Here is a 17,810-nt window from a genome sequence, read left to right as displayed (position 1 = left end):
CAAACTCAAAATCTAGGTAAAATCACGATAACACCCTTAGCAAATGCAGCGCTCTCCTGTGATACCCTGTGTTACGCCCAAATGACTCATGTATTGATTAATTGATTAAAGCTGTCTATCTCATCAACAGGGGTACGTCTCGTTGGACCCTGGTGTTCGGCAAGGGTACGGTCCTCTCCACCTGTTGCCTCCCACACATAGCATATCGGGCAGATGTGGCTGTGTTTAGTAGGACGGCCTCTGGATTTTTTTTTTTTTTTTTGCCGTATCTGGTCCGCTGAGCGCAGAACCCGCTTTCCTTTTCCTCAAGGTAGCGCTAGAACTACCGGCAGGCGAAATTAAAAAGCCACGTCACTCAAAACCAGTGCAATATCAGCTCTGTTTAGTGACATAGATTATGAGAATAAAATTTGCATACTAAATCACGAAAAGAGTCGGTTTACTTAAACAAGAACCGGTTTAACAGTCTCATCGTAAGCAAAAGAAATATTTAAGTTTGTTCGCGATCTCATTTTTTACGGAAGAGAGTATTAGAAACGGAAACAAACGTTACCATTTAGTTTCTTGCGTGACTAAGCATGCATGGAATGTTACAAGCTGGTGGTTTTCCCTATTCAGCCGCTAAACACGAGTGAGCACACTTAGGATAATTATTGGTGAAAGAAGCCAAACAACGTGGGTTTGAATTTCGTATCTCGTTTGGCGAAGGGCAAACCGACCAAGTTTCTACTTCGTATATATTTAGATAAGTAGTTACTATCGCTAGAACTACTAGCGATACATGATCTCTTATTTGCTGGCTTATGAGTGCACACAAAATATTTTTATACGCGAGCACAAACTTAGGACATGTTTAGCACTTTCGAACATTACTTTATTCTGCCGAGCCCTCCTGACATACTGAAGTTGGGCACATATTTTCGAAGTATTACTTTACAAATGCCTCATACAAACTTCTTAATAATATTATATCGTTTCCTGGATATTCGAGCTTAAAGTCGTAAGTATACAGGTGCTCGGAAGTACTGATAAAAGCTTGTGTCAAATATTTATTTGTTGTATCTCGGTATTGCGTTCTTTTGTCTCCAAAATGTCTTGACTTCAAAGGGAATGATTGTAGAGGCGCCAGGGAAAGTTTCATTTCGTTACTCGGCTTATGACATAGTTGCCCAAAAATTCGAAAGTTTAGAAAGTCGCCAGAAACGTACCAGAAACATAGCTTCGTAAAAACGGTAGAATGCATCACTTTAATGTTGTTTCTACAAGTTCTAATTACTAGCACATTATTGTAAGACTCTTTCTTGAAGTGGCAACAATTTTTTTTTTTGCTTTTTAAAGTGCGCTGCTAAACGTCTAGGTACTAATATTTCTGAAGAGTTATTTGCCTCAAATTTCCCGCCATTGTTATTAGGTGAACGCGTCGGCCAGTTGCCTAGCAAAACAGCACCTCATTAAATACATGGCCCGGGTGTGAAAGCTCATTAATTCAAACTCAGTTGGTAGACTGGACTGAGACCTTATTTTTCGGCGCAAACTAGATGCGCAACTTGTCAAAATAAGGCCGGTTCTCACGAGCCATAAATATAAAGAAAGCATCGGGATAATAAATATAACGATAAAAATCGGTGTAAAAAAGGTGTATGAAAGCAGCACCGACACCAGCACAAGCACACAAAGTACGTTATTTTCGTGACGTCGGCGCTTATGTCGCGTGAATAAACAAAACATCGATACTAAACATAACACAAAGCAAACTGTATGTAAAACCCCTTGTTTTACAAGGGAATTTAATAATTACTTCATGCCTCTTACACGTAATCCAGACTTCCAACAAAGCAACAAGTGACAAAGAGAGACTTTAAATACACTTTACAAGCCTAAACGCGCTGCAATCCCGAAATGCACAGCGCGATTCTGGGGACAAACGATCTCTTCTTGGTAACACCCAGTAACTACTGACAGGGGGTGGGGGGTGGGGGGAGTCTAGCTCTTGTGGAATTTCTTGGAGGGGTCCTTAGCATAGTCAAGTAGCATCTGGCACGGAGCGAACTGAACCTCGCCTATGGACGACTGCAGCTCTTGCATTCGGGAGACGAACTTGCCGGCGCCGTACGAGTCCAAGAAGCGGAATGGACCTGAGGAGGGAGGGGTGCGTGAGAGTAGTGACAAGGGGAGGGGGATAGGACAAAGGGCCTGAGGAGAGAGGGGAGAGTGTGAGTAGTAACAAGGTAAGGGCAGGTGGGAGTGTGAGTAGTAACAAGGGAAGGGGAGGGGAGAGTGTGAGTATTAACATAAGGAGGGAAGGGGAGAGTGTGAGTAGTAACAAGGGGAGGGGAGGGGAGAGTGTGAGTAGTAACAAGGGGAGGGGAGGGGAGAGTGTGAGTAGTAACATAAGGAGGGAAGGGGAGAGTGTGAGTATTAACAAGGGGAGGGGAGGGGAGAGTGTGAGTAGTAACAAGGGAAGGGGAGGGGAGAGTGTGAGTAGTAACAAGGGGAGGGGAGAGTTTGAGTGGTAACAAGAGGAGGGGAGGGGAGAATGTGAGTAGTAACAAGGGGAGGGGAGGGGAGAGTGTGAGTAGTAACAAGAGGAGGGGAGGGGAGAGTGTGAGTAGTAACAAGAGGAGGGGAGAGTGTGAGTAGTAACAAGGGGAGGGGAGAGTGTGAGAAGTAACAAGGGGAGGGGAGAGTGTGAGTGGTAACAAGAGGAGGGGAGGGGAGAGTGTGAGTAGTAACAAGGGGAGGGGAGAGTGTGAGTGGTAACAAGAGGAGGGGAGGGGAGAGTGTGAGTAGTAACAAGAGGAGGGGAGGGGAGAGTGTGAGTAGTAACAAGAGGAGGGGAGGGGAGAGTGTGAGTGGTAACAAGAGGAGGGGAGGGGAGAGTGTGAGTAGTAACAAGAGGAGGGGAGGGGAGAGTGTGAGTAGTAACAAGGGGAGGGGAGGGGAGAGTGTGAGTAGTAACAAGGGAAGGGGAGGGGAGAGTGAGTAGTAACAAGAGGAGGGGGTAGGAAAAAAGGGCCTGAGGAGGGAGGGGTGCGTGTGAGAAGTGAAAAGGGGAGGGGGATAGGACAAAGGGCCTGAGGAGGGAAGGGTGCGTGTGAGGAGTGACAAGGGGAGGGGGATAGGACAAAGGGCCTGAGGAGGGAAGGGTGCGTGTGAGGAGTGACAAGGGGAGGGGGATAGGACAAAGGGCCTGAGGAGGGAAGGGTGCGTGTGAGGAGTGACAAGGGCAGGGGTGTAAACGCAACATACCTCCGTGGAAAGGTGGGAATCCCAGTCCAAAGACGGCACCGATGTCGCCATCAACCTGATAGGATTGGCGTTAGTAAAATCCAGCCTGGATCCATAATCTAATATGATGCCCCACATTTTATAATACATTTTAACACCACAAAAATAGTACATTTTTTCTCTAAGTGTGAGCTATTGGCAACTGAGAAGATAACGAGAATGGCTCTATTAGTGAGACGTTCACAAACAACTACATCGTATTTATCTGGAAGTTCAAACGTAATCTAATAAACATTAATTGCTATTTTTGTCATTCTGGATGATTTTGACCGCCATGCAACTGCCCTTTAAGAACTGGAGAAGTTCAAAGTAAATGTGTCTAGCAACAAAATAACTGTACAACATGTCCAAATGTAGGTAGTTAAAGTTAAGTTATTAGTTATGTGTAAGAAGCTTATCAATACTGGCTTCTACTAGGAGCTGTTCAAAGTAAAGGTGTCCAGCAACACAACTGCACAATCTATGCACTTTGTAATTACCGGGTTTGCGAGGATGCCTTCTTGCAGGCACATGACAGCCTCATTGATAAACCTTCCTGCAAGTCGCATCTGGATCTCCTCATTGCTGTGGCTGCCTTTCTTCGCCACTGAGTGTTCCTTCAGGATCTGCATCGCCTCTTCGCTAACCTGACATTTATTTATAACGGTTACATGTTGAGGAACAACCATTTCAAACAAAGTTGTGGTTGTTTTTATTTCCTAAGAAGAAGTACTTACTGTACGTTTGCCCTTGCCATAGACAAAGAAGCCCTTGCCTGATTTTCGTCCTGAAATACGATAACAACATTGTGCGAATGTTTTTCTATAAAGAATTAGGTAGCTAAGTGCACTTAAGTGATGAAAACATCAGACTTGTCCTGTGCATGCTCACCCAGGTTGCCGCCCGCCACGAGCGACTTGAGTACATTGATGTCTGCTCCTCCGAGCCTGAAACAGGTACAAACAACAATGAGTTGTTTTAGTAAATGTTGTCTCTTATTTGAATGTTAGTTTTAGAACAGTCACAACTGCAATCAAGCATTATTATCTTGTTCTATCTCCTTGAGTTCCAGTAAATATAGCAAAATAACTCGCGTTATGCTGGCGTTTTAGTGAGAAACATACTTTTAAAAAAATCAAACAAATCCAAGAAACTAAAAAAAGGAATTAAATTGTGTTTAAACTAATTAATCAATTTAACATGATTTTTATGTTGTTGCTGTGACCAGCCATTCAATATTTAACATGTAACTGATATCTTTGTGTGCTTTTAGGACTTTAAAAAAAAGTCTACAAAACATTCTCTTTTTGTGACTGTATTTGGGCTGATGCTATGTCTCCATCGTACCTGGCTCCTAGAGCCTTCTCCAAGTCTTCAGCGACGTGACAAGCAACATCCAGACCAACCTCATCGGCTAGCGTGACACTTCCCACAGGGAACCCAAACTGTTTGGACAGGGAATCCAGTTGCTTGGGACCCACTCCCTCCTGCAGAAAATGAAAAACGACTTGAAAAATATTGCTCACATCTTAACCATTGTTTAATGTTTTGAGGAAGAAAAGACTAGTGTACCTTGGACAAATTTTTATAAATTCAACTATGGGTGGAAAGAGAAAAGCAAGACCTGGATCCATTACATGCAATTTGGGTAACATTGTTTGGGTAACATCCCTGGCCTATTTTGTTCATTATCTCGTCTGGCACAGAGGTGAACTAACCTGCAGTAGGGCAACTGCCTCAGCCAGGGCTGGGGCGAGAATGCGGGTGGTGTAGAACCCAGGTCCATCCTGCCAACATGCCAATCAAAAGAATTAGAAAAGGAAATAATATAAGGTAAACAGAAAGTTTTGGGAGAATTTCATGAGCCAACCACCAAGGCAAAAAAATGCATGAATGCACATCAGAGCATGACAAAATCCTGCTGGTTATGAAGTATGTGGCAATCAAATTTGTGATCCTTGCATGCTTAGTGGCTAGCTTTCTCAAAACTTTGTATTGGATGCCACAATAGCATGCTTCACACTGGCTTGGAATGCCAATGAACTTGAGGTTCCAGGTATTCTTTGGTTTAGTTTGAGGGAAGAATAGTGTGAGGCTAATAAATCATAACAAACCTTGACTGTGATTACGGTCTTGCCTTGTTTCAAACCAACGCTGACTGCAGCAGCTGAAATAAGAAACAAAACTACATAAATAACAATGTGATAATCACGGGGCAGAAATCCAATGCAGGGAACAGCTTTTCCTATCCAAAAACATACCGAAAATTAACGTCAGATTGATTCAGCAACTGACTATGTTTTTTCCTATCTCGGCGGCCCATGGGCAGGGTGGGGCCATACTTCCCTCCCCCCCCCTCCCCTCTTGACACAAGCCTGTCACATGACACTACAGAAGCATAGAGTGCATTCAGTTACTAGAAATGTCCTGCACAATTCTGTACCCACCGCAAGTGTCCTTTGAAGTCTTCTCTGTGGTGATTATCTCAAGCAATGGCATTTTGTCAACAGGGGAGAAATAATGCATACCAATCACCTGAAAATGCCAAACATGAATGAATTTCTTAGAATTAAACTAGGAACAATGAAATATCATAATTTACCTTCTCTGGTCTTTTGCTAGCTTCAGCGATCTACAAAAACACATTGATAAGATCAGTCTTTCCAAAATGCCAAACCAAGTGCAATATGTATGTACTGTACCATCAACAACTAGCAGATGGAAGTTTAAATGGTTGTTTTCTTTTAAAGTTCAGGAGAGGGGGAGGGGAGGGTTTGGTGGTGTCTGTGACACTACTGACTGAACTATCTTTCAGGGTGAAAGCTTAATGTATTTGGAAATCAACAGGGAAAGAAGCATGTGACATTACCTGTGTTATGGGGAGTGATGAGGTGTTTGATGCGAAGACACAGTGCTCAGGAATATACTGGAAGCAAAAGTAAAAAAGAAGATCAGCAAAAAAAAAACATTACTGTATTTATGTGTTTTTGCTGCAGTTAAAATACATTAATTTTACTATCCCTATCAACCACAACCATTACATACTAATCATCGCTAATGCTACTATGTACAAAAAACCGAACCACAAATACCACCATCTTTATTACTGCCATAACTATTACATATAAAAACCATCATAATAATAATATAATCATTACCATCATCATTATCATCATCATCATTAATCATCATCATCATTAATCATCAACAACAACACTACCACTACAAACACCATCACCACTATCATCACCAAAAATAACACTTTTGACACATGCATTAAAATATATTGCCAACACCCTTATTATGGTTAACATCATCAACAGTAGCATTCAATGTCGCAGTCTACCTGTTCTACTTCTTTGATAACTTTATGTTTAATGCCAAGGTCCTCAAAAACAGCTTCAATGACCATATCAGCTTTTTCAAAGCCCTGAAAAATAAATTATTCAATCATTATTACTTGCAAACAAAATCATCAATAGCTTATTTACATATTCAAAGAAGGACAGCAAATAAAAAAAAGGCAAGGGTATAAGATCTATGTATAAGATAAATTCACCTTGTAGTCTATCTGACCATCCAAACTAGACAGGATCCGATCTCTCTCAAAGCTATAGAAAGATTTAAAAAAACAGTTAGACCAATCTTAAATGACTATGCTAACAACATACTGAAAGTTCTTTACCCATCAATATTTTATTGCAACACAAACAAAACACCAACAACCTTCCCATAAGCATTTTATAAACAGCCTGAGATGTTCACTTCACTTTATTATTCTACGCTACTGTACCTTGAATAAATAATATAAATGCATAACGCAGCCTAGCTATTTGTAGGTACATAGCTACGTAAAGCCTTGAAAGCAGGCACATTTGCAGGTGTGGAAACTATGTTTTGGGCAAAACTGTTACAGTCTACTACTGTTTTAATCAGAAACAGTTGAGAAATATGCTCTGCGTGTATGTGTCTTGGCTTGCGTGGGGCGTTGCAAGGTATCTAGTTGGCCAGTATATGTTGTGACTATACTGCTGAAATCTCTGAATATCCTAAATAATGTCAACTCTATACCTACCTTGAGATGGTTCTTCTCTTCACTTTACTGTTTAATCTACATATATAGACAGCAAGCAATGGGTATATTAGTAACCAGCTTTAAACTGCATACTGCATTTGCAATCTCAGAGCAGAATACCGTGTGTACAGCAAGCAATGGGTATATTAGTAACCAGCTTTAAACTTCATACTGCATTTGCAATCTCAGAGCAGAATACCGTGCGTACAGCAATCAATGGGTATATTAGTAACGAGCTTTAAACTTTATACTGCATTTGCAATCTCAGAGCAGAATACCGTGCGTACAGCAAGCAATGGGTATATTAGTAACCAGCTTTAAACTTCATACTGCATTTGCAATCTCAGAGCAGAATACCGTGCGTACATCAAGCAATGGGTATATTAGTAACCAGCTTTAAACTTCATACTGCATTTGCAATCTCAGAGCAGAATACCGTGCGTACAGCAAGCAATGGGTATATTAGTAACCAGCTTTATACTGCATTTGCAATCTCAGAGCAGAATACCGTGCGTACAGCAAGCAATGGGTATATTAGTAACCAGCTTTAAACTGCATTTGCAATCTCAGAGCAGAATACCGTGCGTACAGCAAGCAATGGGTATATTAGTAACCAGCTTTATACTGCATTTGCAATCTCAGAGCAGAATACCGTGCGTACAGCAAGCAATGGGTATATTAGTAACCAGCTTTAAACTTTATACTGCATTTGCAATCTCAGAGCAGAATACCGTGTGTACAGCAAGCAATGGGTATATTAGCAACCAGCTTTAAACTGCATTTGCAATCTCAGAGCAGAATACCGTGCGTACAGCAAGCAATGGGTATATTAGTAACCAGCTTTATACTGCATTTGCAATCTCAGAGCAGAATACCGTGCGTACAGCAAGCAATGGGTATATTAGTAACCAGCTTTAAACTTCATACTGCATTTGCAATCTCAGAGCAGAATACCGTGCGTACATCAAGCAATGGGTATATTAGTAACAAGCTTTAAACTTCATACTGCATTTGCAATCTCAGAGCAGAATACCGTGTGTACAGCAAGCAATGGGTATATTAGTAACCAGCTTTAAACTTCATACTGCATTTGCAATCTCAGAGCAGAATACCGTGCGTACAGCAAGCAATGGGTATATTAGTAACCAGCTTTAAACTTCATACTGCATTTGCAATCTCAGAGCAGAATACCGTGCGTACAGCAAGCAATGGGTATATTAGTAACCAGCTTTAAACTTCATACTGCATTTGCAATCTCAGAGCAGAATACCGTGCGTACAGCAAGCAATGGGTATATTAGTAACCAGCTTTGAACTGCATACTGCATTTGCAATCTCAGAGCAGAATACCGTGCGTACAGCAAGCAATGGGTATATTAGTAACCAGCTTTAAACTTCATACTGCATTTGCAATCTCAGAGCAGAATACCGTGTGTACAGCAAGCAATGGGTATATTAGTAACCAGCTTTAAACTTCATACTGCAATTGCAATCTCAGAGCAGAATACCGTGTGTACAGCAAGCAATGGGTATATTAGTAACCAGCTTTAAACTGCATACTGCATTTGCAATCTCAGAGAAGAATACCGTGTGTACAGCAAGCAATGGGTATATTAGTAACCAGCTTTAAACTTCATACTGCATTTGCAATCTCAGAGCAGAATACCGTGCGTACAGCAAGCAATGGGTATATTAGTAACCAGCTTTAAACTGCATTTGCAATCTCAGAGCAGAATACCGTGCGTACATCAAGCAATGGGTATATTAGTAACCAGCTTTAAACTGCATTTGCAATCTCAGAGCAGAATACCGTGCGTACAGCAAGCAATGGGTATATTAGCAACCAGCTTTAAACTGCATTTGCAATCTCAGAGCAGAATACCGTGCGTACATCAAGCAATGGGTATATTAGTAACCAGCTTTAAACTGCATTTGCAATCTCAGAGCAGAATACCGTGTGTACAGCAAGCAATGGGTATATTAGTAACCAGCTTTAAACTTCATACTGCATTTGTAATCTCAGAGCAGAATACCGTGCGTACAGCAAGCAATGGGTATATTAGTAACCAGCTTTAAACTTCATACTGCAATTGCAATCTCAGAGCAGAATACCATGCGTACAGCAAGCAATGGGTATATTAGTAACCAGCTTTAAACTTCATACTGCATTTGTAATCTCAGAGCAGAATACCGTGCGTACAGCAAGCAATGGGTATATTAGTAACCAGCTTTAAACTTCATACTGCATTTGCAATCTCAGAGCAGAATACCGTGTGTACAGCAAGCAATGGGTATATTAGTAACCAGCTTTAAACTTCATACTGCATTTGCAATCTCAGAGCAGAATACCGTGCGTACAGCAAGCAATGGGTATATTAGTAACCAGCTTTAAACTGCATACTGCATTTGCAATCTCAGAGCAGAATACCGTGTGTACAGCAAGCAATGGGTATATTAGTAACCAGCTTTAAACTTCATACTGCATTTGCAATCTCAGAGCAGAATACCGTGCGTACAGCAAGCAATGGGTATATTAGTAACCAGCTTTAAACTTCATACTGCATTTGCAATCTCAGAGCAGAATACCGTGCGTACAGCAAGCAATGGGTATATTAGTAACCAGCTTTAAACTGCATTTGCAATCTCAGAGCAGAATACCGTGCGTACAGCAAGCAATGGGTATATTAGTAACCAGCTTTAAACTGCATACTGCATTTGCAATCTCAGAGAAGAATACCGTGCAGACATCAACTTTTTTTATGGGCGTGTACACTGTCCCACCTTCCTTGCAAAAAAAAATTAAACTGCAAGGTATTGATTCTAGTTGCAAAAAAATCATAGTTCAGGACATATCAAAAGAACTCATGTAACTTACCCTTTATAAATTTGCTGTGTCCCACGTGCTAGGCCTTCAATGACATTGTCCTTCATGATGACATGCGGGAACTTCTGAAGACTAACCTAAGGTATCAATGAACAAAACAAAATCCTCAATATACAGTATTTTTAAGACTGGAATCTTTAATTTGAATTGTTTGGCTCATTGACTTCTAGCAATCTTCAACTGAAGTAGAATAACAGACTGTGGAAACCCAACACCAGGGTGATTAACATACAGTCGAAAAGAGATGATCTGAACTTATCTGAATAGTTTTATTTAGTTTTTAACTTTACCTGCACAACACCAGCACCCATCAAACCAGCGCCAAGAACAGCAACAGAGCTATAGATATCAGAAATTATAAAATTATAATAAATACACTACTTGAAAACTAACGTCTGTTAGGCCAACAAAAAGTAGAAATCCCCTGTTGCCAAATATTCCTTTCATATTGCTGTTTGCAGAAAATAAAAAATGACTAACAGACTGCAATAATTATGAAGCAAAACTATAAACATAATTATGTAAGCAAAGATGGATTCGGGTAGTCAAAACCCATGATGCAGACCGTTCCCCCTGTGCTCATTATTTGAAATTAATACATATGTAACCTAAATGACATATATATATATATACTTGACAGGCCTAGCAGGGTTTCCAAATAAATACATATGTAACCTAAATGACATATACATACTTGACAGGCCTAGCAGGGTTTCCAAATTAATACATATGTAACCTAAATGTCATATACATACTTGACAGGCCTGGCAGGATTTCCAAATAAATACATATGTAACCTAAATGTCATATACATACTTGACAGGCCTGGCAGGGTTTCCAAATAAATACATATGTAACCTAAATTACATATACATACTTGACAGGCCTGGCAGGGTTTCCAAATAAATACATATGTAACCTAAATGACATATACATACTTGACAGGCCTGGCAGGATTTCCAAATAAATACATATGTAACCTAAATGTCATATACATACTTGACAGGCCTGGCAGGGTTTCCAAATAAATACATATGTAACCTAAATTACATATACATACTTGACAGGCCTGGCAGGGTTTCCAAATAAATACATATGTAACCTAAATGTCATATACATACTTGACAGGCCTGGCAGGGTTTCCAAATAAATACATATGTAACCTAAATTACATATACATACTTGACAGGCCTGGCAGGGTTTCCAAATAAATGCATATGTAACCTAAATGTCATATACATACTTGACAGGCCTGGCAGGGTTTCCAAATTTGTTTTTCTTGCACTCCGTTTGACCAAAGAACAGCCCCATCAGTGCCTTTGCTTCGCCAGTTTGGCTAAGGTGGCCGAATTCCTAAAAAAGGGCATACTTTCACTTAATAGTAGGGGACAGTTTGGCTAAGGTGGCCGAATTCCTAAAAAAGGGCATACTTTCACTTAATAGTAGGGGACAGTTTGGCTAAGGTGGCCGAATTCCTAAAAAAGGGCATACTTTCACTTAATAGTAGGGGACAGTTTGGCTAAGGTGGCCGAATTCCTAAAAGAGGGCATTCTTTCACTTAATAGTAGGGGACAGTTTGGCTTAGGTGGCCGAACTCCTAAAAAAGGGCATACTTTCACTTAATAGTAGGGGAAAAGAGCAGAACTAACATATCATGTAGTGTAGAGTGAAGGATGATTCAGATACATATACAGCTTGCAAATCTTTACGTCCATAATTACCTCAGCTTCCTTCACAAATCCCTTTCCACATCCCTTTTCCAGCCCCTCCCTGACACACTGTCAATAACAAAGAAGTACAGTATGAGTATTGCATATAAGTACCTTGACAATTAAGGATTATTTAGGTATTCTGATATTAATTTTGAGACCTGGACATTGGAACACCAAGGCTCATACTGGTAAGGGGAGTAACCTTGTGTAATTTTTATGCTTTGAACATTGCAGTCTTCTGGCCTCTGTGCTTATTCTGTTTTTTAGCTATTTAGTCTTTTAAATTCGTCACAATGTTTAGGGCTTGATGCATAACTTATATTTTCTCAATAGAATCCATTCACAAGGGACATCACACTCTATTTACTATAGAACAAGCTAGCAAATACAATAAATATGCAAATATGTGGACAAGCATTCTAAAGTTTAGCTTATTAATTAAATCCTAAATTGCAATATACATTATTGCCAGTTGTGAAGGTGATTCCCAACAAACCTCAATGATAGTGAGAGGTGCCGGATACAGTCCACCTGTTTTCTTCAGCACCTACAAGAACAGACACACCTTCTTTAGAAAAGGTTTTTTATTAGAAGGCAGGTGCATGATTGACACCAGGGAGAGCAAAATGTATGCCTGTCCTTTCAGATTCACTGGGGACGCAGTATAGCAGGTCACGTACAACAGCCACACAACTTGATTTTTCTTCTTTTTTTTCATTTCACATTTTGGCCAAACCTGGGCAAGTACATTATCAAGACACATTTGTCAAGAGAAATTGAAGATCTTGGGACAAAATGGTCATTAGGGGGAAAGGGGCACAGTAAGTTGTGTATGATATAATGGTCACTGTAAACATAAAACAAACAAAGATGACAAACTTACAGTCTCCTTAGCTTTTTTCAGAACATAATCACGGCCATAGTTGTTTTCTGTGGTGACTTTGTACATAATATCTAAAAAAAGATCATCATACATTAATATAGTATTTTAATAAGATGCTTTCTGTATTTACCAATCAATTTTTTTTTACCTTTTATGTTGGTCCATGACCGGCTTCTGGAAGCTTTGAGTGAGCCGTCTACAAGACCCCTGGAGGGGAAATTAATGAATGTATTAGTAAATCTGCAGATGAATGTATAGTTAGTTGGCACCTATATCAAATGACTGCCCATTTGATCGGCACATGGGACCATTCCAAGTTGCCACTTACTGTAATATGTCTTGTGTGCTTACAGTTCATGTTTACCCAAAAATGTTGATTTAATTTTTCTGTTATGCCTGGTGACATAATGACATAACGACATGGGCGACATTTTCGACATTTTGACTTAAGCCTGACAAAACAACATGGACATAACGACAAAAGAGAAATTTTTTTCTTTTATGTCATTATGTCCATGTTGTTATGTCAGGCTAAACAGAGGAAGGGTAAAAAATAGGGACTGGCTGTCGGCAATAGCCACTGTTTTCTGGTCTTTGCCAGCTCTTTTTTCTGTATCCCCTTCTCAAAATTGAGCAAGTTAAAAAAAATATTTTGAAACCTGCAGGATGTGCATGCCTTTTGCCACTAGTGTGCACCAGACATTACGTTATACTCACTTGGCAGCCTCAACAGCCACTTTCTCCAGTTGCTGGTGGGTGTTCTCTGAAGGGGGAAGAAGACCTGGCCCTAGCGGCTGAACAAGCATGTCCACCAGACCCATCTTCTTGGCTTTCTGGGCGCGGATGTTCTTGCCTGTCAGCATCATGTCTAAGGAGTCTGGAAGACCAACCTGTCAGGGCAGACAAAAAATAGGTCATCATTTTTATAATCAAACTCACCATTAAGTAGTAATGTACATTTTAGGGCAGGTATGGGTTGCTTCTTTTTTCCCCAATCACAGCTATTGTGTTCCTGTTCTCATTTCTGGTAACTAAAATTCTGTTCTTTGTTTAACCACGGCTGATTCTCAGGCTATGTAAAATACTGTAAACCCCAGTTGCTATAAATGTACAGTATGTAAATGCTTATTATGGCTTCTACTTAGCAGTCTGGGCAACAGCCAGCAATAATCATCAAAAGAATCATCTTTATCATCATCATCAAAAGAATCATGCTTTTTGTCGCTTGTACTCACAAGTCTCGGCAGCCTTTGGGTCCCTCCAGCACCGGGCAATAAACCAAGCATAACTTCTGGAGCTGACAGAACAGTCTTTCCATCATTAACAGCAATGCGGTAATGACAACTCAGAGCAAGCTATGCAGAAAAAAATACATGAAACTAGCTCTAACACAAACTTCTGTTCAAACCCTCCCAGCAAACTTATTACTTTATTTAACTTATTGAGTATGATAAGAAGGGTTTGAGAGATCAAGAAATAATAAAATGAAGGACAAAAACAGAAGCGAAATTTTACCAACGTTTCAAACTTTATTGAGCCCTTCTTCAGGGTGGTAACATAGATTAAGAATTGTAATGCAATTTGATATTTGCTTGAGAAGCCTCTCTTAAGATATCAGTTTGTATATATACTGAGGTATATAGTGTTGGTTTGAGAAAAATACAAACTACATAGGTTTCCCTACAGGTCTGTTTCGTGGTTGCCCACTCATCAGGGGATTTAATGAGAATATTCCTACCATCGTATATATACTATTAACATTGAAATTTTATACTGAGGTATAAATGTTTAAATGTGAAGACTTGTGTCTACCCTCACCTCAAGTCCTCCGCCCATACAGGTTCCCATTATGGCGGCCACAACAGGCTTAGGACTATCCTAGAATAAAACAATCATCATGATTTAACCTAGCAAGCATACAACTCAAATGGTATAACATATAATAGGGGCAGGCCATTATTATTACAGTACGAGCCAAGAGGCAATCTAAGTTCTTGCTAGAACACATTCGCCAGATGGATAGGGAATAAGCGCTCCATGTTTTGATATGCAGGGCTACTGGTATTATGCGGGGATTTTACAGAAATTATGTGGGATTTTTTTGCAAATTATGTGCTAGAAATCGGGAATTATGCGGATTGCTCAATGTTTTCAAAAAAATTTCTAGGAGGAAAAGGAGAATTTAAACCATGAAAAATTGGTAACCCTTCTACCAATAATATGGATCATTATTTAATAACTATAGTCAGCAAGCTACGAACAGCCAAATGCATGGAATGCCTAGTGGTTATAACTAGTCAGCAAACAGCTAAAAGCATGAAACACCCAGTCGTTTTCGAACCACGAAGTGAAAACTTTCGTTCTAGGAGGATCTTCTGAGATTTTTCGGGGATTTTTTTGCCACTGAAATGAGGTAAGAAATCTTTAGGAAATGAAAACATTATACTTAAGTTATATATTTTTCGAATTGTTTCCAAATTATGCGGGATTATCAAGATTATGCGGGGTTGTCTCAAAAAGCTCAAATTACTTGGCCCCACATCAGTGCGTAAATCTGGTAGCCCTGGCTATGTAATACATACATAGTAGTAGAAAGTAGTAAGTAAGGGGATTTCTGCTCTACATTTTAAGAAAAAGAAAATTGAGGGAATCCTCTGCACATACCTCCAAGAATTGATAGACTTGTTGTCCTCCTTTTGCGATTTCAGTAACCTGAGCGGCATTTTCACCAGCTTTAAGCATGCTATGGAATGAAAAAAAAAGAAATGGTTCCAGAAGTCTGAAAGTCATCATTATCACCATCACTATTATCATCATCATAATCATTGTTACTGTACTGTACCTTTATCATCACTATTATCATCTCCATCACACTATTATCATCACCATAGCTATTATCATCATCATCACAACCAACCCAAAGTCATCATAATAATTTTCTTGGGTAAAAACTTCCTTCTAAGAAAAGATCCTATATAATAGATCCTTATACACATACTTGATATCTGCACCAGCTATCCAACATCCTGGCTTGGCTGACATGAGCACTGAGCACTTGACATCAGGGTTGTGAGTTATCTCTTGCATTACCTTTAAAACAAGAGGCAGAAGGTAAATAAGAATAATGCTTGAAGCAAACGTTGGTATGTGCATTTATAAGATGTTGCTAGTGTTGCAAAGCATTGCAAGATGAAATGCAGGGAAGACTTACATCAGCAAACTCTCTGGTCAGCTTCTCATTGAGGACATTGACCTATTAATCATAAATTAACAAGTGCTAATCGTTATTTTATTGTAAATAAAAAAAATAATAAAAAACAGAAGAATCACCCATGTAACAAGAAAACATGTCAAGCCTGTCGAGAAATAATGGGCCTTAAATAAAAAAAAGAAATAATTACAGTAATGCAAGTTTCTTCTTGTCAAAATTGACATGAATACAAGCATTAGAGACAAACCTTGGAGCCGGCAGTGTCTACTTTGACTATTGCAATTCCATCTTTGTTGACTGTGTATGTTATGTGTTCATTTTCTTGAAAAAAATATCAAATTAAGCAAAAACAACAACAATGAAAATAATAGTATAATAGTTGTAATAACGTAATAGTTTGGATAACTTGAGTACTAGCCCTGTATACAGTTTGACGCATGTGAAATTCTGCACTTATCTTATGCATAAAATTATTTTGGCTGATTTTGGCTAAAATTTTAGAGTAAAATAAGTGTGTCTATATACAAGGAAAAGTGGTATATAAAATAATGTTGAGAAAAATATATAGTGTGATTTACCAATCATTTACCACAATTAATCAAACTAATACCTTTCGCAGAGGCAGCAGCGGCTGTTGTCTGATGCCGTAGATGCCGTCCTATTAATTGACAGAGGAAGGATTAGAAAACATTTTGTGAAGAATATCAATTGTGTGAGAATAACAACACAGTGAAAATTAAGAATTATTGCAAACATCAAATACAAAAATTGTTTGCTAGGATCTGCAAAGCAATAAAATGAAAAATGACAGATACAGTAGTGCTAGCAAATATTATTAATAAGAATGATAATAATATAATAATGTAATTTAGAGTATAACAAATTAATAAAGTAATAAAGTAATACAAAACATCCAATTAGTATTCTGAAGTCAGATTAATAAACATAATAAACCAAAAACTGGTAGCTGAATCTGAAAATACCAAGCACGAAAATCAATGGTGACTGAAAGTCCAAAGTCTAACTTTAAGTAGTGTGGTATGAGATATATTTAAAAGTACTCCTGGCAAAGAAATACCAAGACAAACATTCAAATTGTACAATATCATGATGTTAAAATAATATACTTAAAGATTTTTATGGCAAATCCATAACTTAGAGCAGTTTTGTGTTTTCAATACAATAAAATGCTCGCGGGCTCAAACCATATGACATGACACGTCTTGTCGTTTGTCTGACAAGCAGAGAAATAAAACAATATATATCGACATAAGGGTATTCCACAGAAAATAGACGGCTATAAGATGGCACTATATCCATTTACACAGAATTATTTTATAGATCATCGTAGAAACAATCCCCACCCGGTTTAACTTCACGTGGAGTCGATAAACTCTACTATTTTCACAGAAAAATACAAGGTTTTGCCATTTATCCATACCAGTATTTGTTGCAGGTTGAAATTGCCTCCCTCCTATGGTATATAGGCGTCTGACAGCGCCTCGAAGCGTTGAAGATAACATTTTTATTCTGCAAAGTTGAAGCAGAAACTACACAAGAAACCCGGACAGGGCAATTAGCGCATGCGCGTTGTCAACGTAATGCGAAAATACCAGCATGCAAAGCGGTCTCGACAAACCAAAGGTCGTAAAAGAAGGTCGTGTTATATCACTGTCACGCGTCACGCAACGTAAAACCGATAAAAAATAAATAAAAGGCGAAAGCGCTTTTATAAGCCGCCGTGGTAGTCATTATTTATTACGTAATCATTCGGAGCTT

At 39.2% G+C, this 17,810-nt stretch overlaps 1 protein-coding gene across 1 annotated transcript; it reads right to left on the bottom strand.

The window, feature by feature from the left end:
• Window positions 1-1,755: 1,755 nt before the first annotated feature.
• LOC5499345 (trifunctional enzyme subunit alpha, mitochondrial) lies at window positions 1,756-17,628 on the bottom strand. Its single transcript, XM_048726694.1, has 30 exons — window positions 17,473-17,628; window positions 16,642-16,689; window positions 16,279-16,352; window positions 16,032-16,073; window positions 15,819-15,910; window positions 15,485-15,563; window positions 14,639-14,698; window positions 14,056-14,175; window positions 13,538-13,710; window positions 12,969-13,027; window positions 12,821-12,891; window positions 12,434-12,484; window positions 11,947-12,003; window positions 11,469-11,578; window positions 10,516-10,564; window positions 10,217-10,302; window positions 7,343-7,378; window positions 6,827-6,878; window positions 6,614-6,697; window positions 6,137-6,193; window positions 5,870-5,899; window positions 5,715-5,802; window positions 5,382-5,434; window positions 4,986-5,054; window positions 4,615-4,754; window positions 4,159-4,214; window positions 4,005-4,054; window positions 3,768-3,914; window positions 3,250-3,304; window positions 1,756-2,135 (listed from the first exon to the last, which is right to left on the bottom strand). The coding sequence occupies exons 1-30, from the start codon at window positions 17,552-17,554 to the stop codon at window positions 1,984-1,986; spliced, it is 2,322 nt and encodes a 773-aa protein (XP_048582651.1). The 5' UTR covers window positions 17,555-17,628; the 3' UTR covers window positions 1,756-1,983.
• Between the last annotated feature and the right edge of the window lie 182 nt (window positions 17,629-17,810).

Source organism: Nematostella vectensis, chromosome 4 (genome assembly GCF_932526225.1).
Source record: "Nematostella vectensis chromosome 4, jaNemVect1.1, whole genome shotgun sequence".
Classification (NCBI taxonomy): domain Eukaryota; kingdom Metazoa; phylum Cnidaria; class Anthozoa; order Actiniaria; family Edwardsiidae; genus Nematostella; species Nematostella vectensis.
The sequence above is the reverse complement of the archived record's forward strand: the minus strand, read 5'-3'. Positions and strand labels throughout refer to the sequence as shown.